The following is a 19,514-nucleotide window of genomic DNA, read 5'->3' on the forward strand; positions in this document are numbered from 1 at the left end:
GTTTAAGCCTCAAATAAAGCAGAACAGGGCATAGGAGGCATGGTACACAATTTATAAGGTGTAGCAAAGTGTAATTGGAAGCACAGAAGAAGAGAGAGAATGAGAGGAATAACTGAAGCTATAATGACAGGGAATTTCCCAAAATATTAAAAAAAAATAGAGTTAAGTGAATTTTTGGATGTAGGGACAATATACATAAATCAGTTGCTTTTTGCTATACCAGCAGCAAACAAATATAACACAGAGTTTAAAATAACACCGCTTAAAATAGCATTAGTCAAATACTTAAGAACAAGTTTAATAAAAATAGAGGAAAATTAAAGACAACCTAAGATATGGAGGGGAGGGACACACACTATCCTGAGATTGTAAGGTCCAATATGGTATGGATGTCAATTCTCTTCAAACAGACCTATAGATACAACACAGTCCCAATCAGAATCCTAGCAGGCTTTCTGGAGGAGAGGGATGGTAATAAACTGATTCTAAAATTCATATGGAATTGCAAAGGTTAGAGAATAGCTGAATTAGGGTTCTACAGAGATACAGGACCAACAGGGCATGTGTGTATATGTACATATATGTATACAGAAAGAGATTTATTGTAAGGAAATGGCTCACATGAATATGGATGTTGGCAAGTCCAGTATCTGCAGTGTGGGCTGTCAGGCTGGAGACCCAGGAGAGCTAAAGGTGCACAACCTGGAGAGGCAGGAGAACCAATGATACAGATGAAGTCCAAAGACAGTCTGCTGGAGAATTCCTCCTTGCCTGGGGAGGCCAGCCTTTTCAGTCTATTCAGGTCTTCAGCTGATTGGATGAGGCCCACCCACAATGTGGAGAGCAATCTGCTTTACTCAAAGTTCACCGATTTAACTGTTACTCTTATCCCAAAACACTGTCTAAGGTGACACATAAAATTAACCATCACAATATCCAGGCAATCTAAACGGAGAATAAAGCTAGGAGATTTATACTACAAGATATCCATACCTATTTTAAGGCTATAGTAATTAACAATGTGCTATTGACACAAGGATAAAAAAAAAAAGAATGGAATAGAAAAGAAAGTCCAGAAACAGACCCGTACATATATGTTCCAGATTTATGACAGAAGTGATAATACAATACAGGAGAGAAGGGATAGTCTTTTTAATAAATGGGATTAAGTTAATTTGATATTAACATGGAAAAAGATACTCTAGATCTTCTCCTCACATCACACACAAAGATAAATTGCATCTAAATATAAAAAGTAAAACAATAAAACCTTTAGAAGAAAACAGACTATATCTTCAATGCCTTGGAATAGACAAAACTTCCCCAAACGCTCATTATTCAGTTCCATGGCTGCGTCAAGTTTCTTTTATCATCCTGCCAATTTAATACTGTTGATAGTTTGAAACAAGCAGAGCTGGAACTTGGATGTTTTTGCCTGTAATACTGCCTGAACCATCTCCATCCAGTCCATTTCTAGGAATCCCTGATTACTGAGTCACTCTTTTGTTTTATCATTAGTTCAAACGTTTATCAAGTGTGTACTTATGCCATTTCCTTTCCCAAACACTGTCATTGCTCCTGATCAACTTGATCAAAATCAACTAGTTGGACTGGCATCCTTGCAATGAAGCGTCAGCATCCACCTCCCCACACATACCACTACCATATTCTCATCCTTCCTCTTATGATGAGCCTGCATCCTCAGCACTGGCTAATCCTCATTATTCTCTGACCTCCAAATACATCCTGAATGTCCCCTCTCCATGTCTTTATTCATGCTGGTGAACAACCCCATCTGTGCCATGCTGTTTCCAGGCTATCCGCCTCCAGTGTCCTGCCTGCCTTGGCCAATTTGGCCAATAATATGCAGAGATCTTGGTGACCAAGACGCAGCCTTCCAAGTCCTGCTCAGTGCCCATCTGCGGTCTAGAATCATCCCCTTAGGCTGAGGGCCCCAGCACCAGGACACCTGGACTTAAGGTTTGTGAAGGGCGCCCTCCGCTGGAGGAGGATAGCATTGGGTCCAGGCATGACTACACTGTCTTTTTTTTTTTTTTAACATCTTTATTGTAGTATAATTGCTTTACAATGGTGTGTTAGTTTCTGCTTTATAACAAAGTGAATCAGTTATACATATACCTATGTTCCCATATCTCTTCCCGCTTGCATCTCCCTCCCTCCCACCCTCCCTATCCCACCCCTCTAGGTGGTCACAAAGCACGGAGCTGATATCCCCGTGCGATGCACTAGCTATCTATTTTATGTTTGGTAGTGTATATATGTCCATGCCACTCTCTCACTTTGTCACAGCTTACCCTTCCCCCTCCCCGTATCCTCAAGCACAGCAAAGGAAACCATAAACAAGACCAAAAGACAACCCTCAGAATTGGAGAAAATATTTGCAAATGAAGCAACTGACAAAGGATTAATCTCCAAAATTTACAAGCAGCTCATGCAGCTCAATAACAAAAACAACAAACAACCCAATCCAAAAATGGGCAGAAGACCTAAATAGACATTTCTCCAAAGAAGATATACAGACTGCCAACAGACACATGAAAGAATGCTCAACATCATTAATCATTAGAGAAATGCAAATCAAAACTACAATGAGATATCATCTCACACCAGTCAGAATGGCCATCATCAAAAAATCTAGAAACAATAAATGCTGAAGAGGGTGTGGAGAAAAGGGAACCCTCTTGCACTGTTGGTGGGGATGTAAATTGATACAGCCACTATGGAGAACAGTATGGAGGTTCCTTAAAAAACTACAGATAGAACTACCATACGACCTAGCAATCCCACTACTGGGCATATACCCTGAGAAAACCATAATTCAAAAAGAGTCATGTACCAAAATGTTCATTGCAGCACTATTTACAATAACCAGGACATGGAAGCAACCTAAGTGTCCATCAACAGATGAATGGATAAAGAAGATGTGGCACATATATGCAATGGAATATTACTCAGCCATAAAAAGAAACGAAATTGAGTTATTTGTAGTGAGGTGGATGGACCCAGAGTGTGTCATACAGAGTGAAGTAAGTCAGAAAGAGAAAAACAAATACCGTATGCTAACACATATAAACGGAATCTAAGGGGGAAAAAAAAGGTCATGAAGAACCTAAGGGTAAGACGGGAATAAAGACACAGACCTGCTAGAGACTACACTGTCTTTACCAGGCTCTGCCCGGAGCTATCCTGGAGAGATCAAAGGGCTTCCCAAAGACTTTGGTGATACCCACCCTGGAGAGTGAATCCTTCAAATTGCAGGTACCAAAGATGGACACTTGGCCAGGAAACATTGCTGTATCTCAGACATGATATGGGCCTGCTGAAGGACAATGGTCCACATTTCTGTTCTCATAGCCCGCCAGTGATCTTCCTTCTATGCAGGTCCAAGGGGCCCGGGATGGAGCCCATGGCATGAGAAGGGAGATCAGTGAAGCACTTCTGTTCATTTTCAGTGGCGTGAGGTGGGGATGACAGTCTCTAGCTCATGGAGTTGTTGGGAGACGTAAATGAGAGAACACATGTACAGTGCCTCATGTGGCACAGATGCTCTGCACGTATTGACCAATTCTGCCCCTACCCCACAGACAGCCACATACCTGCTCATCTTGGAGTAAGGTTGAGAATACTCGTACATATCTGTGATATGGAGTGATAGAGATAAATACTAGTTGCATTCGTGTTACAAAGGGTGGACTGATGGATTTTGCTCAGGAAGAGGACAAGTCTGGGAGCATAGCTAGTACCTGGCATTTTGCGAGTACTCGCTATGCGCTAGAGGCACTGCTCTTCATACACCATCTCATTTCATCCTCAGAGTAACCCAGTGGGGTTGGTGCTTATAGCAGACAGGCTCTGGGGAACCCCCTTGAGCCCTGACTCCCGATATCCACATCCTTGTATAATCCGTCACCCTCCTTGAGTGTGGGCAGGACCTGCTCCTGACCAATAGAATATGGTAACAGATGTATGTGATTCCATGTATGTGATCGTGTTATTCAAGACCGTAATGCCCCTCGTCTCCTACGGCCACTCCACTCCCACGATAGAAGGAAAAACACCAGGGGAGGAGGTGGAATTGCTGTGAAAAGAGGCTCTGCCTCTACAGAAGCTGCACAGTGAGTTCCTCAGAGGCAGGCATCCTGTGTGCCACTTACATCAGCCTGCCCAGAGGAACAGCGTCATCTCATTGCTCATTCTCAGATGAATAAGAATCCCACTTGCGGTTTTCAACAAGAAAATGACCATATTCACGTTGCATTCATCAGAAGCCCAGGGTGCTTACCACACGGGCCTGCCTCTTGTGTCTGTGGCCTCCTGGCAAAGCAGAGCTAATAAGATGACCAGGCCAAGCGGGTGCTCCGGACCCCATGGTCAAGGATAGGGTGTGCAAGATGGCCACACACCCTCCCTCCTGTGGCCTGGTTTCCCTCACACTTTCTACGATCCCGATTGCAGATGCCCCTGGGGCACTGGCTCATTTTCTGTGGAGAGGGAGCCTGATTTGCCCAGGAGGTTCCTTGGCCAGCTCTCTCCAGGGGCAAGAATCCACTGAGCTCACTACCCCAAGGGTTCGCGATTGGGGTCCTGCTGAAGGAATGGCCACGGGAAGATGCCCTGGAGGAAGGTCAGGGCAGTCCCTGCCAGCTCAGAATCTGGAGCTCGGAGGTTTGCATAAGGACTGGCAAGAGCAGAGGATGCCAGCGATAGGCTGCGGAGGCATCAGCGGAAGCAGGGGAGCGTTGATCTTAAGGAACCAAACTGCCCCTGCGCAGAGGCCTGGGGTGGCTCTGTACCTGGGGAGCTTCTTATCCGCCGGGCCCTGAGGCTCCTGACTGCGGTCCGCACACCTCCAGGCAGGTGGGCCCAGGTCCTCCGACTTCTGCTCTGCGGCCCCGCCCCTGCCTGCCCCCAGAGGCAGAGGGCTCCTCCCCGCTCTGGCTCTGCCCCTTATTCAACCCCCTCGCACCCTCACACCTGGGCTCGCTGGTCCCTGCTGCCCCTGACAAGGCTCACGGGCCCCGCCCCCAGGATCCCCGGCCCCACCCCACTCGGGAGCCAGTCCAGTTAAGGAGGCTGAACACCTGGGAGGTTCCATGTGTGCCTCGAGGCCTGCGCTGGGCACAGCCTTGCAATGGAAGCAGAAGCTTCTCCGCCCCTTGGGTCGCCCCCATGCTGCCTGTGGTTCCGGAGGCCAGGCATCTACGAGGATGAGAATGGAAGGACCTGGGTGACTGTGGCCTTGCGGATCAGTCCCTCCCACAGAGCTTGGGGCAGGGGCTCCCCTGGCAGCACGGTGAGTCGTGGAACATGAGGGGAGGCAGCGGAAGGGTGGTACATGGACTTTAGCCCGTGGGGGCCCTGCATGTTATGCAATGAGGATGCAGTTCTCACTGGCGCTGGAAAACTCGGCCTGTGTGGGTTTGAGCGTGCTGACCAGGAGCCCCTGCCTGGAGGGGCCACAGGCAGAGCTTATCTACAGGAGATGATGCAGTCCTCCGTGGGGAGGCTGAGAGAGAGGTAGCTCAGGGCCTAGTGTTGCCCCTAGTGCATGCTGAAAAGGCTTCACACATCCGGCGGCTATTCAGGTGGGCTCTGTGGGATGAGTAGGAGTTCTCAGAAAGGAGACAGGACAAGCACAAGCAAAAGCATTGCAACCTAGAGCAGCAGGTGGGCCAACAGTATAAAATTTACCTTGGCTTCAGGCTCCTCACCTGCAAAATGGGAATAATCTACCTCTGTGGAGGTCACAGACACAGCTCACCATCTGAATGGCCTGGGCGAGCATTTGAGAGGTAACACATTCTAGAATTCCACCTTGGAAACTGATTCAGGAGCCTTGGGTGGAGTCTAAGACCCTTTATGTTTTAAAAGCTCCCCAGGTGATAAGGATGATCACTCAGATTGGAAACAGCTGCCCTAAACTAGGGGTTTGGATCACAGCCCATCTTTGAGGGACAAAATATAAATACTTCAGGGTAATATGCTAAATACTTATCCAGGTACTAAATAAACAATTCACGGTCATTTTAAACAATATAACACATTTCCTAGCTATCTTCAAATAGGAATCCAGAAAATTTTTTGTTGAGAACACTGAGTCTTTTCCACCCAATAAAGCATGCAGAAAATTCTGGACAAAATAGTTTAGTAAGTTTTCAAAAAGCATACAAATGTGTTCAATGGGAAAAGAATGGATTCTTCAAATAACTTAGCCATGAGTGGGGGAGGGGAACCTGGAGGCTGAGCATTGCTTTCACCATTTGAAATGATTATTTCTGAATAGTAGATCTGGGTTTTCACATGCAGTCTTAGGATAGGAGATGGCTTTCTGAGCATGATCGAATGCAAGGGTCAGCAAACTTTCTGTAAAGAGTCTGACAGTAAAAATTTTCAGCTTTGCAGATGGTAAAGACTCCATAGCAAGTACTCAACTCTGCCCTCTAGTGCAAATGCAGCCAGAGACAGCACACACAGGAAGAAGTGTTTGTTTATTTGCAATAAAGCTTTATTTACAAAAGCAGGTGGTGGGCCAGATTGGGTCCATACTGTGCTGACGCCTGATCTAAAGACAGAATCCAAAGGGAAAGAGATTTTGCCACATAATTAAAAATATCCCTCTTGCAAAACCAGCTCATAAAGTTAGGACAACAAACAGAAAAATAACTTGCAACATGTATGACTGATAAAGGGCTAGATTCTTAGCTCGGAAAAACGTTCAGCACAAAGACAAATACTCTGATAGAAAACTCTGTAAAGAACTTCCCATTTAGTTGCAAAGCACATGGAGCTTTGGTTATAGTTGTCTGGTGACTTTCCCTCGTTTTTATACCTTTCTGGATTGGCTGATTTTTTTTTTTTCTTTTAATGTTCACAACAAGTAGTGATGGCCATGATCAAAACTACAAAATATTTTTAAGGGAAAACCCATCACTCCCAGATCCTGAGGTCTATGGATATCTTATTTTTATTTATTTATTTTTTTAGATCTCTTATTTTTAGAAAGAGAATTTTTAAAACTATGGAAGTGGCCAAGACAGAGGGCCAACAGAGTAATCAGTGTAGGCCCAATGTTGCGGACAGGCTGGAAACAGAGGCTAACTTTTCAGGGTGTGCTGGGGTGAGTGGGATGCAGGTCAGTGGGAGGATGGTACAGAGGAGGCCTGGAGAGAAGTAGTCCAAGGAAAACCCCCAAGTGATGGTGCCAAGGCTCTGGGTGTGGGATTCTAAAAGCATGCCCATCGACCTCTGGTCTGGGCAGCCCACCAGCCGGGCCAGGGGATCCAGGACCCTGGTTGTGTGTGTGCAGCTCAACCATCCCTGATGTGCCCCCTCCTCTCTGGTCCCTTCAGCATGAAATCAGTGTCACAGTCCACATGTGGCAGATGCCAGTGCACCCCCAGACGCCCAGGTCCCCCAGCCATCTGCTCGTGTTCGGGCTGCCCCCCAAGTGGGAGCTCTACCCCGGGCGAAGGTACCAAGCAACGGATTTGAGACTCTGGGAAATAGTGGACCATGGCCAGGCAAGTGCATGGTGGCCCAGGTGAGGGGGATGGGCATTAAGTAGTGACCGTAGGTGTGCAAAGTGGGGCAAAGGATGGGAGGGATCCCTTCCCCGGGCCCCTAAATCCACAAACCCGGGTTCCCATCTGCTTCATTTGGATAGAAGAGCGTCTCCCAGGGGCTCTGATCACTGCTCCCCCGTTCTGCAGATCAACTCCATGGAGCAGCTGATCCTAAAACGTCTGCCAAGTGGGAGCCGCTGACGGGGCTGCTGTGTCAGGCCTGGAGCCTCGCAATGCGGACAGCGGACACTAGCAAGGAGGACGCCCCTCTTTACAGGAAGGCAATGCTGGTCACCTTGCCCTCAGGCTGCTCCCTGAGTTATTCTTACGTAGCCACCCGTTTACACCCCCTCCCAACCCCGGTGGATGTGATTTCCACCGTGGACAGGCCCCTAGTATGTTCACAAAACACTGAATAATGGTCATCATTTAACTCTCAAAAGAATTCTCTGAGGTGTACATATTAACATCCCGTGTTACAGATGAGCAAACAGGCTCTGAGGGCTGGAATGATTTCCCTGAAACCACAGAGCCTGGAAATAGCCGTGATCAAGCTTGGATCCAATGAACGTGGATCTCTAGGTCCGGCCGTGGCACTGGGGCGCCACAAGTCCAGTCGATGGCAGTGGCCTTCAGGGACCCTGCGTCGACCCACAGAGCCTTCTTCCTGAGACTGGCAGCAGCTCGAACTGCACTGAGGGCCCGGAGTGGGGCTTTTGCCCTCCTACCCCTGGTCCTGCTCTGACGGGCCACCGCCCGGCTCTTCTGAGGTTCCCTGACTGTCACCTTTTGTCTCCTCCCAAGCCCTGCTGGCCCTGTGATATTTATGCACTTGCTCTTTGGTTTGCACACCTACCAGGGCCTCCTTGGGGGGGCGGAGGCAGCGGGCCCCCTGTCCACTCTGCATTTCCCGTTTCCCTCCATCTGCGCTCAGGGTGACCTGCCATGGCTTCTCTTCCCCCTTTGTGTCCCTCACGCCGATCTTCCAGGTGCCACTCCCCCAAACACCTCCCCTCCATGCCCACCAGACCCAGTGCCCAGCCAGAGCCCCGAGCCTCCAGTGCAGCCTAAAATTGGAAACTTGCCCTCGGCCCTGCTTGGCCTCAGGCAGGGAGTGGCTTGAAGAGCGCCAGGTCTGGACTTGACACTCAGATGCGCCCTGAATGTCACTTTTGCTGACACTTTGGCCGGGAGTAGATCAAGTGCTGGGCAGGCTGTTAGCTCCTGAGCCTCAGTTAGCCCATCTGCGCAAGGGGCATGTGGAGCGACGGATTTGGCCTGTGGTTCTCCCGCCCCATCAGTACCAGGAAGTGATGCTGGTCCCTGAAGGTCGCCTCCCAGTGCTGGGTAATTAAACGTCATTGCTCGTTCTTCAGCCTTTGTGCGGAATCGGAGCTTAGCTTAAACTCGTTCCTAGTGTAGAAACGCGGCAGCTGACACTGAAGGTAGAACTGTAGTTATCCCTTTAGTTTTTTTCCAAGCAGGGAAGGAAGTTGGGATTGGCCCATTTCAGCAGCAGGACGTCGGCAGAGGGTAAGGGAGTGGAAGGTGGACTCTTCGTGAGGCTGGGCTATGAAAAGGCAAAGACTGTGGCAGCTGCAGCAGGAGATCCAGTAGCAGGCGTGAGCTTTCACAAGGGGTGATGTTCCCGCATGTCCTGGGTGAAGAGGGAAGAGCCCTTGAGCGTGGAGGGGTGAGGCAGAGTCCGGGGCCCTGACGGGTCTTGCCCTTGGAAGCAGAGGGAGGAAGAGGACGGCGTGGATGCAGGACAGGGCAGTAATTTGGTGACGGCAAGATGAGGGAATTCGCTCCCTCACACCCGTCATGAGAAGAGATCACCAACAGATTAAAGTCCTAACCTTAAAAATGAATCCGTAAAATTACTGAAGAAAGCACAGGGGAATATGTTCACGATCTTGGGATAGAAAACACCTTAAACAAGACAGAGAAAGCAAAAGACAGTGTGAGACAATTAACTTTCTCAAATTCAGCATTTTCTGTGTGACAAGATGCTAAAAAAGCAAGGGTGGAAATATCAGGACTAGATACAAAGCACTAGAGTGCAGAATACATAGAGAACTCCTAGAACTCCCTAAGAAAAGAAAAATGGGCGAATGCCAGGAATGAGCAATTTACAGAAGAGGAGACGCCCAACGTTGGGAAGTGCAGATTTCAGAACTCAGAAATGCGTATCCTCGATTTTGGCAGAAGTTAAGCCTTACATGTTGTGGGAGTGGATCGTTATAGACACCCTGGAGGTTTGGTGGACAATTCAGAAGCATTTATCAAGTTTTAAAATGGCACACAGAGCCATACCTAGAGTATTTACCAAGAGCAGGGTTTCTAAGCTCAGCGCTGTGGACATTTGGACCAGATAATTCTTCGTCATGAAAGGCTGTCCTGTGCACTGCAGGATATTTGGCACTATCCCTGGTCCCTGCCCATAAAGTGCTGGTAGTAGCCCTTTGCCCAACCCACCCACCAAGTTGTGATTGCCAAATGTCCCCCACCCCCACCCCGGGAGGGGTGCAAAAGTTTCCCCAGTTGAGAATCACTGCCCTAGAAAAACACTTGCGTGCATGCAGAAGAGGGAAGGGGAGGGAGTGCTGTGGTCACAACTCAAGTCCGCAGTGGAGGAGTGGTTAAGGAAAGGGAGACCCGAGAGCAGGGGCTGGGCTGAGCCCCTTCCACTTAGAAGCTCCTGTGATCTGACAAACTGGCTCTTTAGAAAACCCTCCTCCCCTCAGCTCGCCTTCCCCTCCCCTTGGCCTGAGATGGGTGGGGGCATGTCGGATGCAGCCTGCAGCCCAGCCACACACAAGGAAGGATTCCAGGAGACATACTGGGCAAGACTTTCCTCCTCCCTCCCCTTCCTGCCCCGACTCTGGGGCAGGAAAGGCAGCAGGCTCTCCTCTGCTTCTCCTAGGTCATGGAGCTCTGTTGCTAATATGCTCGAGGACAAGAAAAATCTGGAAATCCTTTCACAGGATGGCAGCCTGGCTGGCAAGGGTGCTGTGCTGCTGCGGAATCCAATTGCAAATGTCAGAAGCCTTTGATCTCTCTCCGTGTCCTTGGAACAAAGTCTAAGTCTGCCCTTCCCTCCAGGAGGTAGCTGTCTCAGGCCATCCAGGACAGAGGTTTGGCATGTGAGAGAGCAAAGAGAGCAGAAGCACATCGAAAGGTTTAAAATCACTCCCGGGGCATATCCAGGAGTGCTTACACCCACGAGCTCGAAGTCCACAGTGCGGTCTCCTCCATCCTCTGCGCGGTTCCTGAATGCGTGTCTCCATGCGTTCATCAGTGGGGTGTGGGTCTGTGGTGTGGGCTCCTGGAGTCTGGGTCTAACACCTCTTGACAGTTTGCTTCGGTGCAGGTGAGAAAATAGTTCTCAGTTCCATCTGCCCAGAGCTGAAGACTAAAAGCAGCTACTAGGGATTATGTTAATGACTTCGGGTGATGGACAAAGGAGAGGTTGTCCCGCAGAACACAGGGAAAAATATCTTTTTGTAAAGGATGATGGGCAGCAACAGGTGGTTTAATTAGTATGTATAGGAGCCTCGTATGTCAGCATCACTCACCATGAAGGATGCTCTCTGCAGGAGTGTTCTCCCTCCACTCGGCCAAAACCAGGGGTCATGTTTGAAAGCCCGCACTACCCTTGTTGCCTACGCACTGACCAATGGGAACAGACGCTGGGCACACATCCTGGGATGCCTGCATCCTGGCTGAGCCCAGGCCTGGCCCTTCCCAGGCCCTTCCCACTGGACATCTTCCTCCGTGGGAACGATTAGATGTTATGTGCCAGATCTCTCTGCCCCAGCCTTTTTTTTTTTTTTTTTTTTTTTGAGGTACGCGGGTCTTTCACTATTGTGGCCTCTCCCGTTGCGGAGCACAGGCTCCGGACGCGCAGGCTTAGCGGCCATGGCTCACGGGCCCAGCCGCTCCGTGGCATGTGGGATCTTCCCGGACCGGGGCACGAACCCGCGTCCCCTGCATCGGCAGGCGGACTCTCAACCACTGTGCCACCAGGGAAGCCCCCCCGGCCATATTGCTCATCTGTGTGTCTGTTTCTCTTCGTGTCTGGGAGCTCCTTGAGGGCATTTGGCCAAGTTCCACAAACATTTACAGAACCTCAACTCTGGGCCAGGCCTATGCTGAGTTGAAGGAAAGAGAAATGGGCAGGAATTCATCCCTGCCCTCAAGACTGAGCACATACCCAGGGGACTGTGCATCAGGGCTGAGTGCAAGGGAGGCCTATCAAAGTGTGTCAAGAGAAGGAGGGGGCGGGTGTCATGCAGCTGGGGGATCCGGGGAGGCTGCCTGGAGGAAGAAGCAGCGTAGAAGAATCCTCACCGTTACACCACGCCCTGCCATCCTCACAGCACTTTATGTTACAGATTCAAGGTGAAACAATGTGATGTGAAAGCTTGATCCTTAAAGCAAGCCCAGGAGGCAGGTCAGGCCCCGCCGTGTCTATTGTTCTACGTGAGGAACTCGGGCCTCAGCAATGCGCCCCGGTCCGTAGTCACCTGTGGCAAAGCCAGGGCTGGAGCTCAGGTCTCCCAGCTCCCCATCCCGGCTTTTCTCCTCTGCCCCACCAGGCAGAGTCTGTGGGAATGGAGAGGAACGGACAGATGCAAGAGCAGCTGAGGAGAGAGAATGGACAGAGTTTGGTGACCGAGCAGATGTGCGAGGATGGGAAAGCTAGAGACAGGTTGCCGCTCAGGGTCAGTGGTTTGGCCAGCGGGGTCCTGAGTTGGGAACATGCAAGGAGGCGAGGCAGAGATCCAGGGTCAATCAAGCCATGAGTTGGGTTTGGGATACTGAGTTTCAGATGCATGTGAGGTATCCATGTTGAAATGCCCTGGACACATGTGTGGGTCTAGAGAAAGGTTTGGGCTGAATTCATAGGTTGGGAGGTCATCATCAGAGGTCATTGCTGCCAGAGGAGAAGAGAGAACTATCTGGAACAGAGGTCAGCAAACTCTCTATACAGGGCCACGTAGTAAGTATTTTTGGCTCTGCAGGCCACGTGGCCCTTGTAGCAACTCCTCAACTCTGCTATTGTGGCATGAAAGCAGACATGCAAGACGCATAACAAATGGGCACGGCTGTGTCCCAATAAAACCTTACTTACAAAAACGTTCAGCAGGCCAGATTTGGCTCCCTGGCCATAGTTTACTGGCCCCTGATCTACAGAGCAGGTATGACAAGCAAATAGAAAAATGCCAGATTCTTAGCATGACAGAGAAAGAATCAGCAAAGAAAACTAAGTAGAAACAGTCCAAAAGGTCCATGCTGGAAGGCAGCCAGCTGGAAGAGAGAGAAAAGTGTCTGATGCAGAGAATGAGAAAAGGAGTGTAAAAAGGAAATACAATCTTCCTCTTAAAGATAGCAAATGGCTGAGAAAACAAGGCACCATCTTTGGCTGCCCAGGTGCGCAACCCCGGGGACACCACCCGTTCATAGTGTGAGGGAACGGTGCCCCCCAGCGCTGTGCATGATGGTGGCCTGCTCCCCTCAAATGATTTATAACCACACAGAACATAACAAATACGAGATAATGACCAAACACTAGAAAACACCACCACTGACAGTAAGTCCACAGGGACCTTGACCCTTGGCATTTCACAGGGCACCGTGCTGGTCACTCTATTGAAGACTTCGTGCTACTTGACCTCATGAGCAGGAAGTGGTCGGCACCCCAGCTGCCCTCATAAGATACACGTGTATCCAGAAATAGGAGCTAACCCCCCGTGAAGGTTCAGTGAGGTTTTAGGGTCCTGTGGTTTGTGGCAGGACAGGACATCTCCTCCAAGCTAGAACATGGCCTGCTTGAAGCGGGGCCCAGAGCAAGGGAGGGCTCTGCCACGGATCTGTCCTGCCATCAGGACCAAGTGATGCAGCAGCTCCGAAGGCAGTTTTCTGGTTCCCCGCTACGTGGAGCAGAGCGGCATTCTCAAGTGCAGTTCACGCTGCCCTCAAAAGCCAAGGAAGCCCACCAGTGCCAGGTCTCTTTAACAGTGGGAGACGAGAGGCGAGGGGAGGGGAGAGGTGTGAAAACTCCTTTAGCAGGATACCATTCACAGAGCCCCTGCCCCGCCAAAAAATCATAAAATGATACCACACAGTTCATTAGGTATATGTAAGTATAAATACAGAGAAAAAGGACGACGATGATACATCCAGAAATAAAAATAGGAGTTAGGGGACCTCTCTGGTGGTGCAGTAGTTAGGACTCCATGCTCCCAGTGCAGGGGGCCCAGGTTCGATTCCTGGTCTGTGAACCAGATCCCACATGCATGTCGCAACTAAGAGTCCGTATGCCACAACTAAGGAGCCTGCGAGCCACAGCTAAGAAGGCTGCCTGCTGCAACGAAGACCCAATGCAACCAAATAAATAAATAATTATTTAAAAAAAAATAGCAGCTAGTACACCTGGGTTTGGGGTGTGGTCAAATTTGTAATGTTTAATTTTCTTATAAGGAAGATATACTTATGTCTCACTTGTGCAATTAAAGTTGATATTAAAGAACTGAAAAACAACCTCCCACCAAAAAATAATTACAGGTGGTTCTCCACCTACTTATCTTCACTGCCAGTACCTCTTCATCTTCCTATTTCCTACCTGGACTAGAGGGTGACAAACTGTAGCCTATGGGCCACCAGGCCCCTGTTTTTATAAATAAAGTTTTATTAGCACACATCCACGCTCACCTTTATGTATTGCCAGTGGTTGCTTTCAACACGACAATGGCAGTTGTGTAGCTGCAACAGAGACCTTTATGGCCCACAAAGCCAAAAATCTTTACTATCTGACCCTTTACAGAAAAGGTTTGCCGGCCTCTGCCCTAGATGCCTTCATCGGTTTCTCCACATCCAGGCCTGTGCCTCTACAGTTCATCCTCTGTGCTGCAGCAGGAGGTGAGTCAGATGCTTCTTGGCTTCCCCAAGGCCCCTAGCACAAAATTATCTTCCTGGCCAGCAAGGCCTTTCTCAGGAACATGGGGCCTTGTCCGCCCCTGCCAGGCCTGCTTGGTGTTCCCCCCAGCTGAGAAGCCCACCCCTCAGCTCTCAGCACAGCTGGCACCGTCACCTCCGGTTCCAGCCCCAGTGTCGCCGCCTCAGGGGGGCTTGCTTGACTGGCCCACCCACAGTCGACCCTTCCTGCATCCCTGCTCACTGCCCTCTGTTAATCACCATCAAGGCACTTCCTTCTGTGCTGGGATGTGCACCTGCCGCGTGCATCTAGCTCAGGGCCAAGGACTGAGCTGAATACACGAATACTGGGAGCCAGAAGTAGGACGGATCCTGGCAACCTCTGGGCCACACACTTACTAACTTCGGGCAAGTAACCACTCTGCTGAACTTTATTTTTTCAATAGGAAATCGGGGATAGCAAGAGTACTTACTGCTTTGTGGGGTTAAAAGGAGATTGTTAATCATGTATCACACTAACTAGTCCCTCTCTGGACAGAGGAGGTGACCAAGGTGCAGAAAGGGGCTGGTGCAACTCATTCCTGCAGGAAGTTAGTAAGTTGGGGCTGAAACCCCAGCCTCATGACTTTTTGTCCTGCGTTACAGGCCGTCAGCCTCGCATTGCCAACCAGTGGGCTAATTACACCGAGCCTTTTGGAACTGAAGGATAGGGTCCCCCATTATCCATGGGGCATATGCTCCAAGGCCCCCAGTAGATGCCTGAAACCATGGATCATACTGAACTCCCTCTATATTATGTTTTTTCCTATATGTACATACCTGTGATAAAGTTTAACTTATAAATTAGGCACAGTAAGAGATTAACAATAATAACGAATAACAAAATAGAACAATTATAATATACTGTAATAAATAACTTACTGTAGATTTAATGCCTTTTCCATCTTTTTTTTTTTTTTTTTTTGTGGTCTCTCCCGTTGTGGAGCACAGGCTCCAGACGCGCAGGCTCAGCGGCCATGGCTCACGGGCCCAGCCACTCCGCAGCATGTAGGATCTACCCAGACCGGGGCACGAACCCACGTCCCCTGCATCGGCAGGCGGACTCTCAACCACTGCGCCACCGGGGAAGCCCACCTTTTCTATCTTAATTAAGCATTTATCATGCACTGTGGCCCTAACTTTTGTAGTTTGAGTTGCAGCAGCAAAATTAGCACGAATTTCTTTTTCCTTCTTCACAATTTCATGGATAGAAGATTCCTTCTTACTGTAGAGCTTAATGGTATGATTTTTTTCTTTCGTTATTGAGAACTTTCACCTTTTTACTTAAATGAAGCACTTTACCGCTTCTCTTTGGTGTATCCGAATTGCCAGCATCACTACTCTTGTGCTTTGAGGCCATTATTAATAGGATAAGCGTTATTTAACACAAGCAGTGTGATACTGCAACAATTGATCTGATCAGCAAGATGGCTACTAAGTGACTAACAGCTGGGATATGCTGGAAAAGGGATGATTCATTGTTCTACACAGGACAGTGTGAGATTTCATCAAGTTACTCAGAATGGCCCACAATTTAAAACTTATGAATTGTTTATTTCTGGAATTTTACATTTAATATGTTCTGACCCCAGTTGACTGTGGGTAACTGAAACCGTGGAAATCGAAACCACAGATAAGGGGAGACTCCCGTGGCTGTGTACATTTAAAGAATGCTGGGATTAACGAAAAGTCAGGATGCGATACTTACAAATCTCTGTCTAAAAGGATTCCTAGAAACGTGAGAGGGAAAAATGCATAATACACAAGTTTTATTCTTTTGTTTATATATACAAAGACCTGTGTTTTAAGTAGCTACAAAGCTAACAATACTGTTTTATTTCAAGTTTACTTTTCTTTCTGTGGTATTAACACCTGGATAGATTCATTCTTAGGTAGCTTGAAGCAACCAGGGATGGGGGTGCCTGTCACCTTGCTAAACAGTCTCCAAGGGAACTAGAAATGTTGAAAAAAGGCAGCTGTAACTTGGAGCAAAAATCGACCTAATTATTTGTGATTATATATGTCATGTTTTTTAAGGTGAGCCCCTCAAATAAACCAATTGTTTGACTCTTTTTTAAAAGAGCAAATTGTATTGTTCTTGCAATATATTTCGTCTCTCTCTCTTTTTTTTTTTTTTTTTTGCGGTACGCGGGCCTCTCACTGTTGTGGCCTCTCCCGCTGCGGAGCACAGGCTCCGGACACGCAGGCTCAGCGGCCATGGCTCACGGGCCCAACCGCTCCGCGGCACGTGGGATCTTCCCAGACCGGGGCACGAACCCACGTCCCCTGCATTGGCAGGCGGACTCTCAACCACTGCACCACCAGGGAAGCCCTATTTTTTATTTCTTTAGCTGAAGACCAAGTCATTCCTCCCCTCCTGTTTAAATAATATTAATAAAAATAACAGGTATTGACATCTGGTTCGTCCCTCAACTTTTTATGATTCCTTTTTTTAGTAAGGTAAAACTATCTTAGAAAGTTTAAAATGTTTTCCCCTTAAGAACGCCGTTAACGATACTTTCCATTCAACACAGAAAATTTCATAAAGGAGGAATATTACAACTGATCGAATCTACTATGTGCCAGACACTTTCCAGCTTTTAGCTGATTTAATAGTCACAATGACATTCTGAGATAGGTTTCAACGCACCTATCTTACTACAGTGAGGAAACTGAGGCTCTGAGAAGTGAGACATTTTACTGTGGGTCTGAGTAAGAGGTGGACTGGGCTTCCATCCAAGCGTGTTTGTTTCCAAGTCTGTATAATATCATGGTGACTAATAAGAGCATGGACTTCAGCCAGGATCCCTGTGTTTGGATGCAGGTCTGCTACTTACTAGCTCTGTTAACTTAGAGCAAGGTAGGTAATCCCTCTAAGCCCGTTTTCTTGTGTGAAGGAGGCATCATTATAATAATATATCCCTGAGGGGTAGGTTCTCAGAATGGCTCTTCCTTAGTCAAGCAGGCTTGCTTTCAGTCCTGGGCCTCCTCCTGGCCTTGGCCCTCTCCTGGAACACCCCAGGACATTTCTCAGCAGACCGAGTCTCACTTGATTTCCAGAAAGTGTTCCTTGATGAGTCCTGTTCGTTTGAACACTCTCTCCCCTCCTCCCTCCCTTCCCAACTCAAACATTCTGAGCAGGTGTACTAGGAAGAAAGGAAGCAGAAAAAGAAAGAAAATAGAAAACCCGAAATTAACCACAGCAGCTCCGCCTCCTAGGAGAGATTCTCCTTGGAATGATTCATCCTTTATTTAGCAAAACACTTTGATGGGGCATTGAATTCAGAAAAGCTAGCCCCAAGTCAAACAGAACCAAGTTGTTCTGCATAATAAGGTAAGAATGTTAGCATTTCAAAGATTAGTTATAAGAAGGGAGGGGGGGGGGTCTGTGAAGGAGGGAAGAGCCCAGAAAGATGAGGTGATGGACTTAGCGCGGAGGGGCTGGTAATGCTCTAACAATGGCTAAGGGGCTTTACAAAACCAGAGTGTTCAATATCCCACTTTAAAGCATAATCTGAGTGTTGAACCAAAAACCTCCCCAAACCCTCAAACTTAACTCCAAGCATGCCCCCAATGTCTGTCACCTGCAGCCCTCTGGTAAAGGAGTGACAGCGGTGCCCAGTGGGAGGTGGGGTGATATGCATGGAACAGGAATGGGATGGATGGGAGATTACCCATAAACCAAGGAAAATCAGCAGATGCTAGAACTTGAAGTAAGGGGTGATGGGCAGATGTGTGACCCCATGAAATCTCTGGAGGGGTAGTGAAGTGTTATTTGGAGGTCGGGGGGGGGGGGTTCGAGCTAAATTAAATCTTGTCTATAAGGATGGGGTGCCCCGGGTGACAAACATACCACATCAAACACAGGGGATTTCACAATGAACCAGATGGGATTATCAAATTATGATCCAAGTCTATTATTCTTCTATAAGAGATGCTAAATCTGTGTGTGTCCCTTCCAGGACGAAGACTTACTATGGTTATCCATGGCCCTCAAGAGTCATAGGATCAGTAGGAATGAGACACTCAGATATTTAACCCAGTACAATCCAACCAAAAAGGTGGGAAAATGGACATGGCTTCTTGGTGCCCTTGGTTGGTGGGCTGATGAGGCCAGTGTTGAGCGGAGGCACCATCCAATCAGAGCAGCACAAAGTTCCCTAGATTTTAGGCTTTTTGGCTCTCCAAGTTCACAGGCCCAGGTAACTGGCATCTTAACCAATGAAGCTGCTGTATAAAGTCCCGTATCATCTGGACCAGGTGCCAAAGTTGAGTTTATAAGTTTGATTACTGAGAAGTGCAAAGAGCTCTCCCATATTATTGAAATGTTCCATTTAATAGTTTCAAGGGCTATTGATTTTTCACCTCAAAACCACGAATGTTCAGCATTTTCTTGGAAAATTTCTCACTACAATTTATAAATTGTGTTTGCCCTAGGAGGTTCACTCACTAAAACTAGGAGGACTCACTCACTGACAATGACTTAACTGGACTAGTTCAAGATAACTTGTTTGGTATAAAGAGATGGGGGAGAATCTTCTAGAATTAGTATATTTCTAAAGACATTTCCCCTTTGTATATAAACTTGTTTTGTAAGCAAAATACAGTGACACTAACAAAGTGGCTTTAAAACACAATAAGGATCAGGGCAATTTAGTAACAATGGCATTGTTTCCCAATCTCCTCAAAGCCCCTCACAAAATCCAGCAGAGCAACAAGGATAGAAATAGAAAAATAGTGTAGAAAGTAGAAATAAATCAGTAGAAGAAGGATTCTTCCAAAGGAGTCAAGTGAAAGTGATGGATATAGGGGACAGGCAAAGAAGATCCAACACATACATAATAAATCCCCCCCCACAACCCCCAACCTCAGAAAAGTAAGGCTGTGGAGTAGAATATACAAAACTATTTTTTAAAAACTTTCCTGAAAATAAAACAAACAAAAAATAACTTG

General features: G+C 47.9%; 1 protein-coding gene across 1 annotated transcript; it reads left to right on the forward strand.

Annotated features, from left to right (window-relative positions):
• Nucleotides 1-1,867: 1,867 nt before the first annotated feature.
• TCL1B (TCL1 family AKT coactivator B) lies at nucleotides 1,868-14,482 on the forward strand. Its single transcript, XM_049705416.1, has 2 exons — nucleotides 1,868-5,314; nucleotides 7,371-14,482. Exons 1-2 carry the CDS (start codon nucleotides 5,153-5,155, stop codon nucleotides 7,563-7,565), a joined length of 357 nt encoding a protein of 118 aa, XP_049561373.1. The 5' UTR covers nucleotides 1,868-5,152; the 3' UTR covers nucleotides 7,566-14,482.
• Nucleotides 14,483-19,514: the final 5,032 nt, after the last annotated feature.

The sequence above is a fragment of the Orcinus orca genome, chromosome 2, assembly GCF_937001465.1.
Source record: "Orcinus orca chromosome 2, mOrcOrc1.1, whole genome shotgun sequence".
In the NCBI taxonomy this organism is placed as follows: Eukaryota; Metazoa; Chordata; class Mammalia; order Artiodactyla; family Delphinidae; genus Orcinus; species Orcinus orca.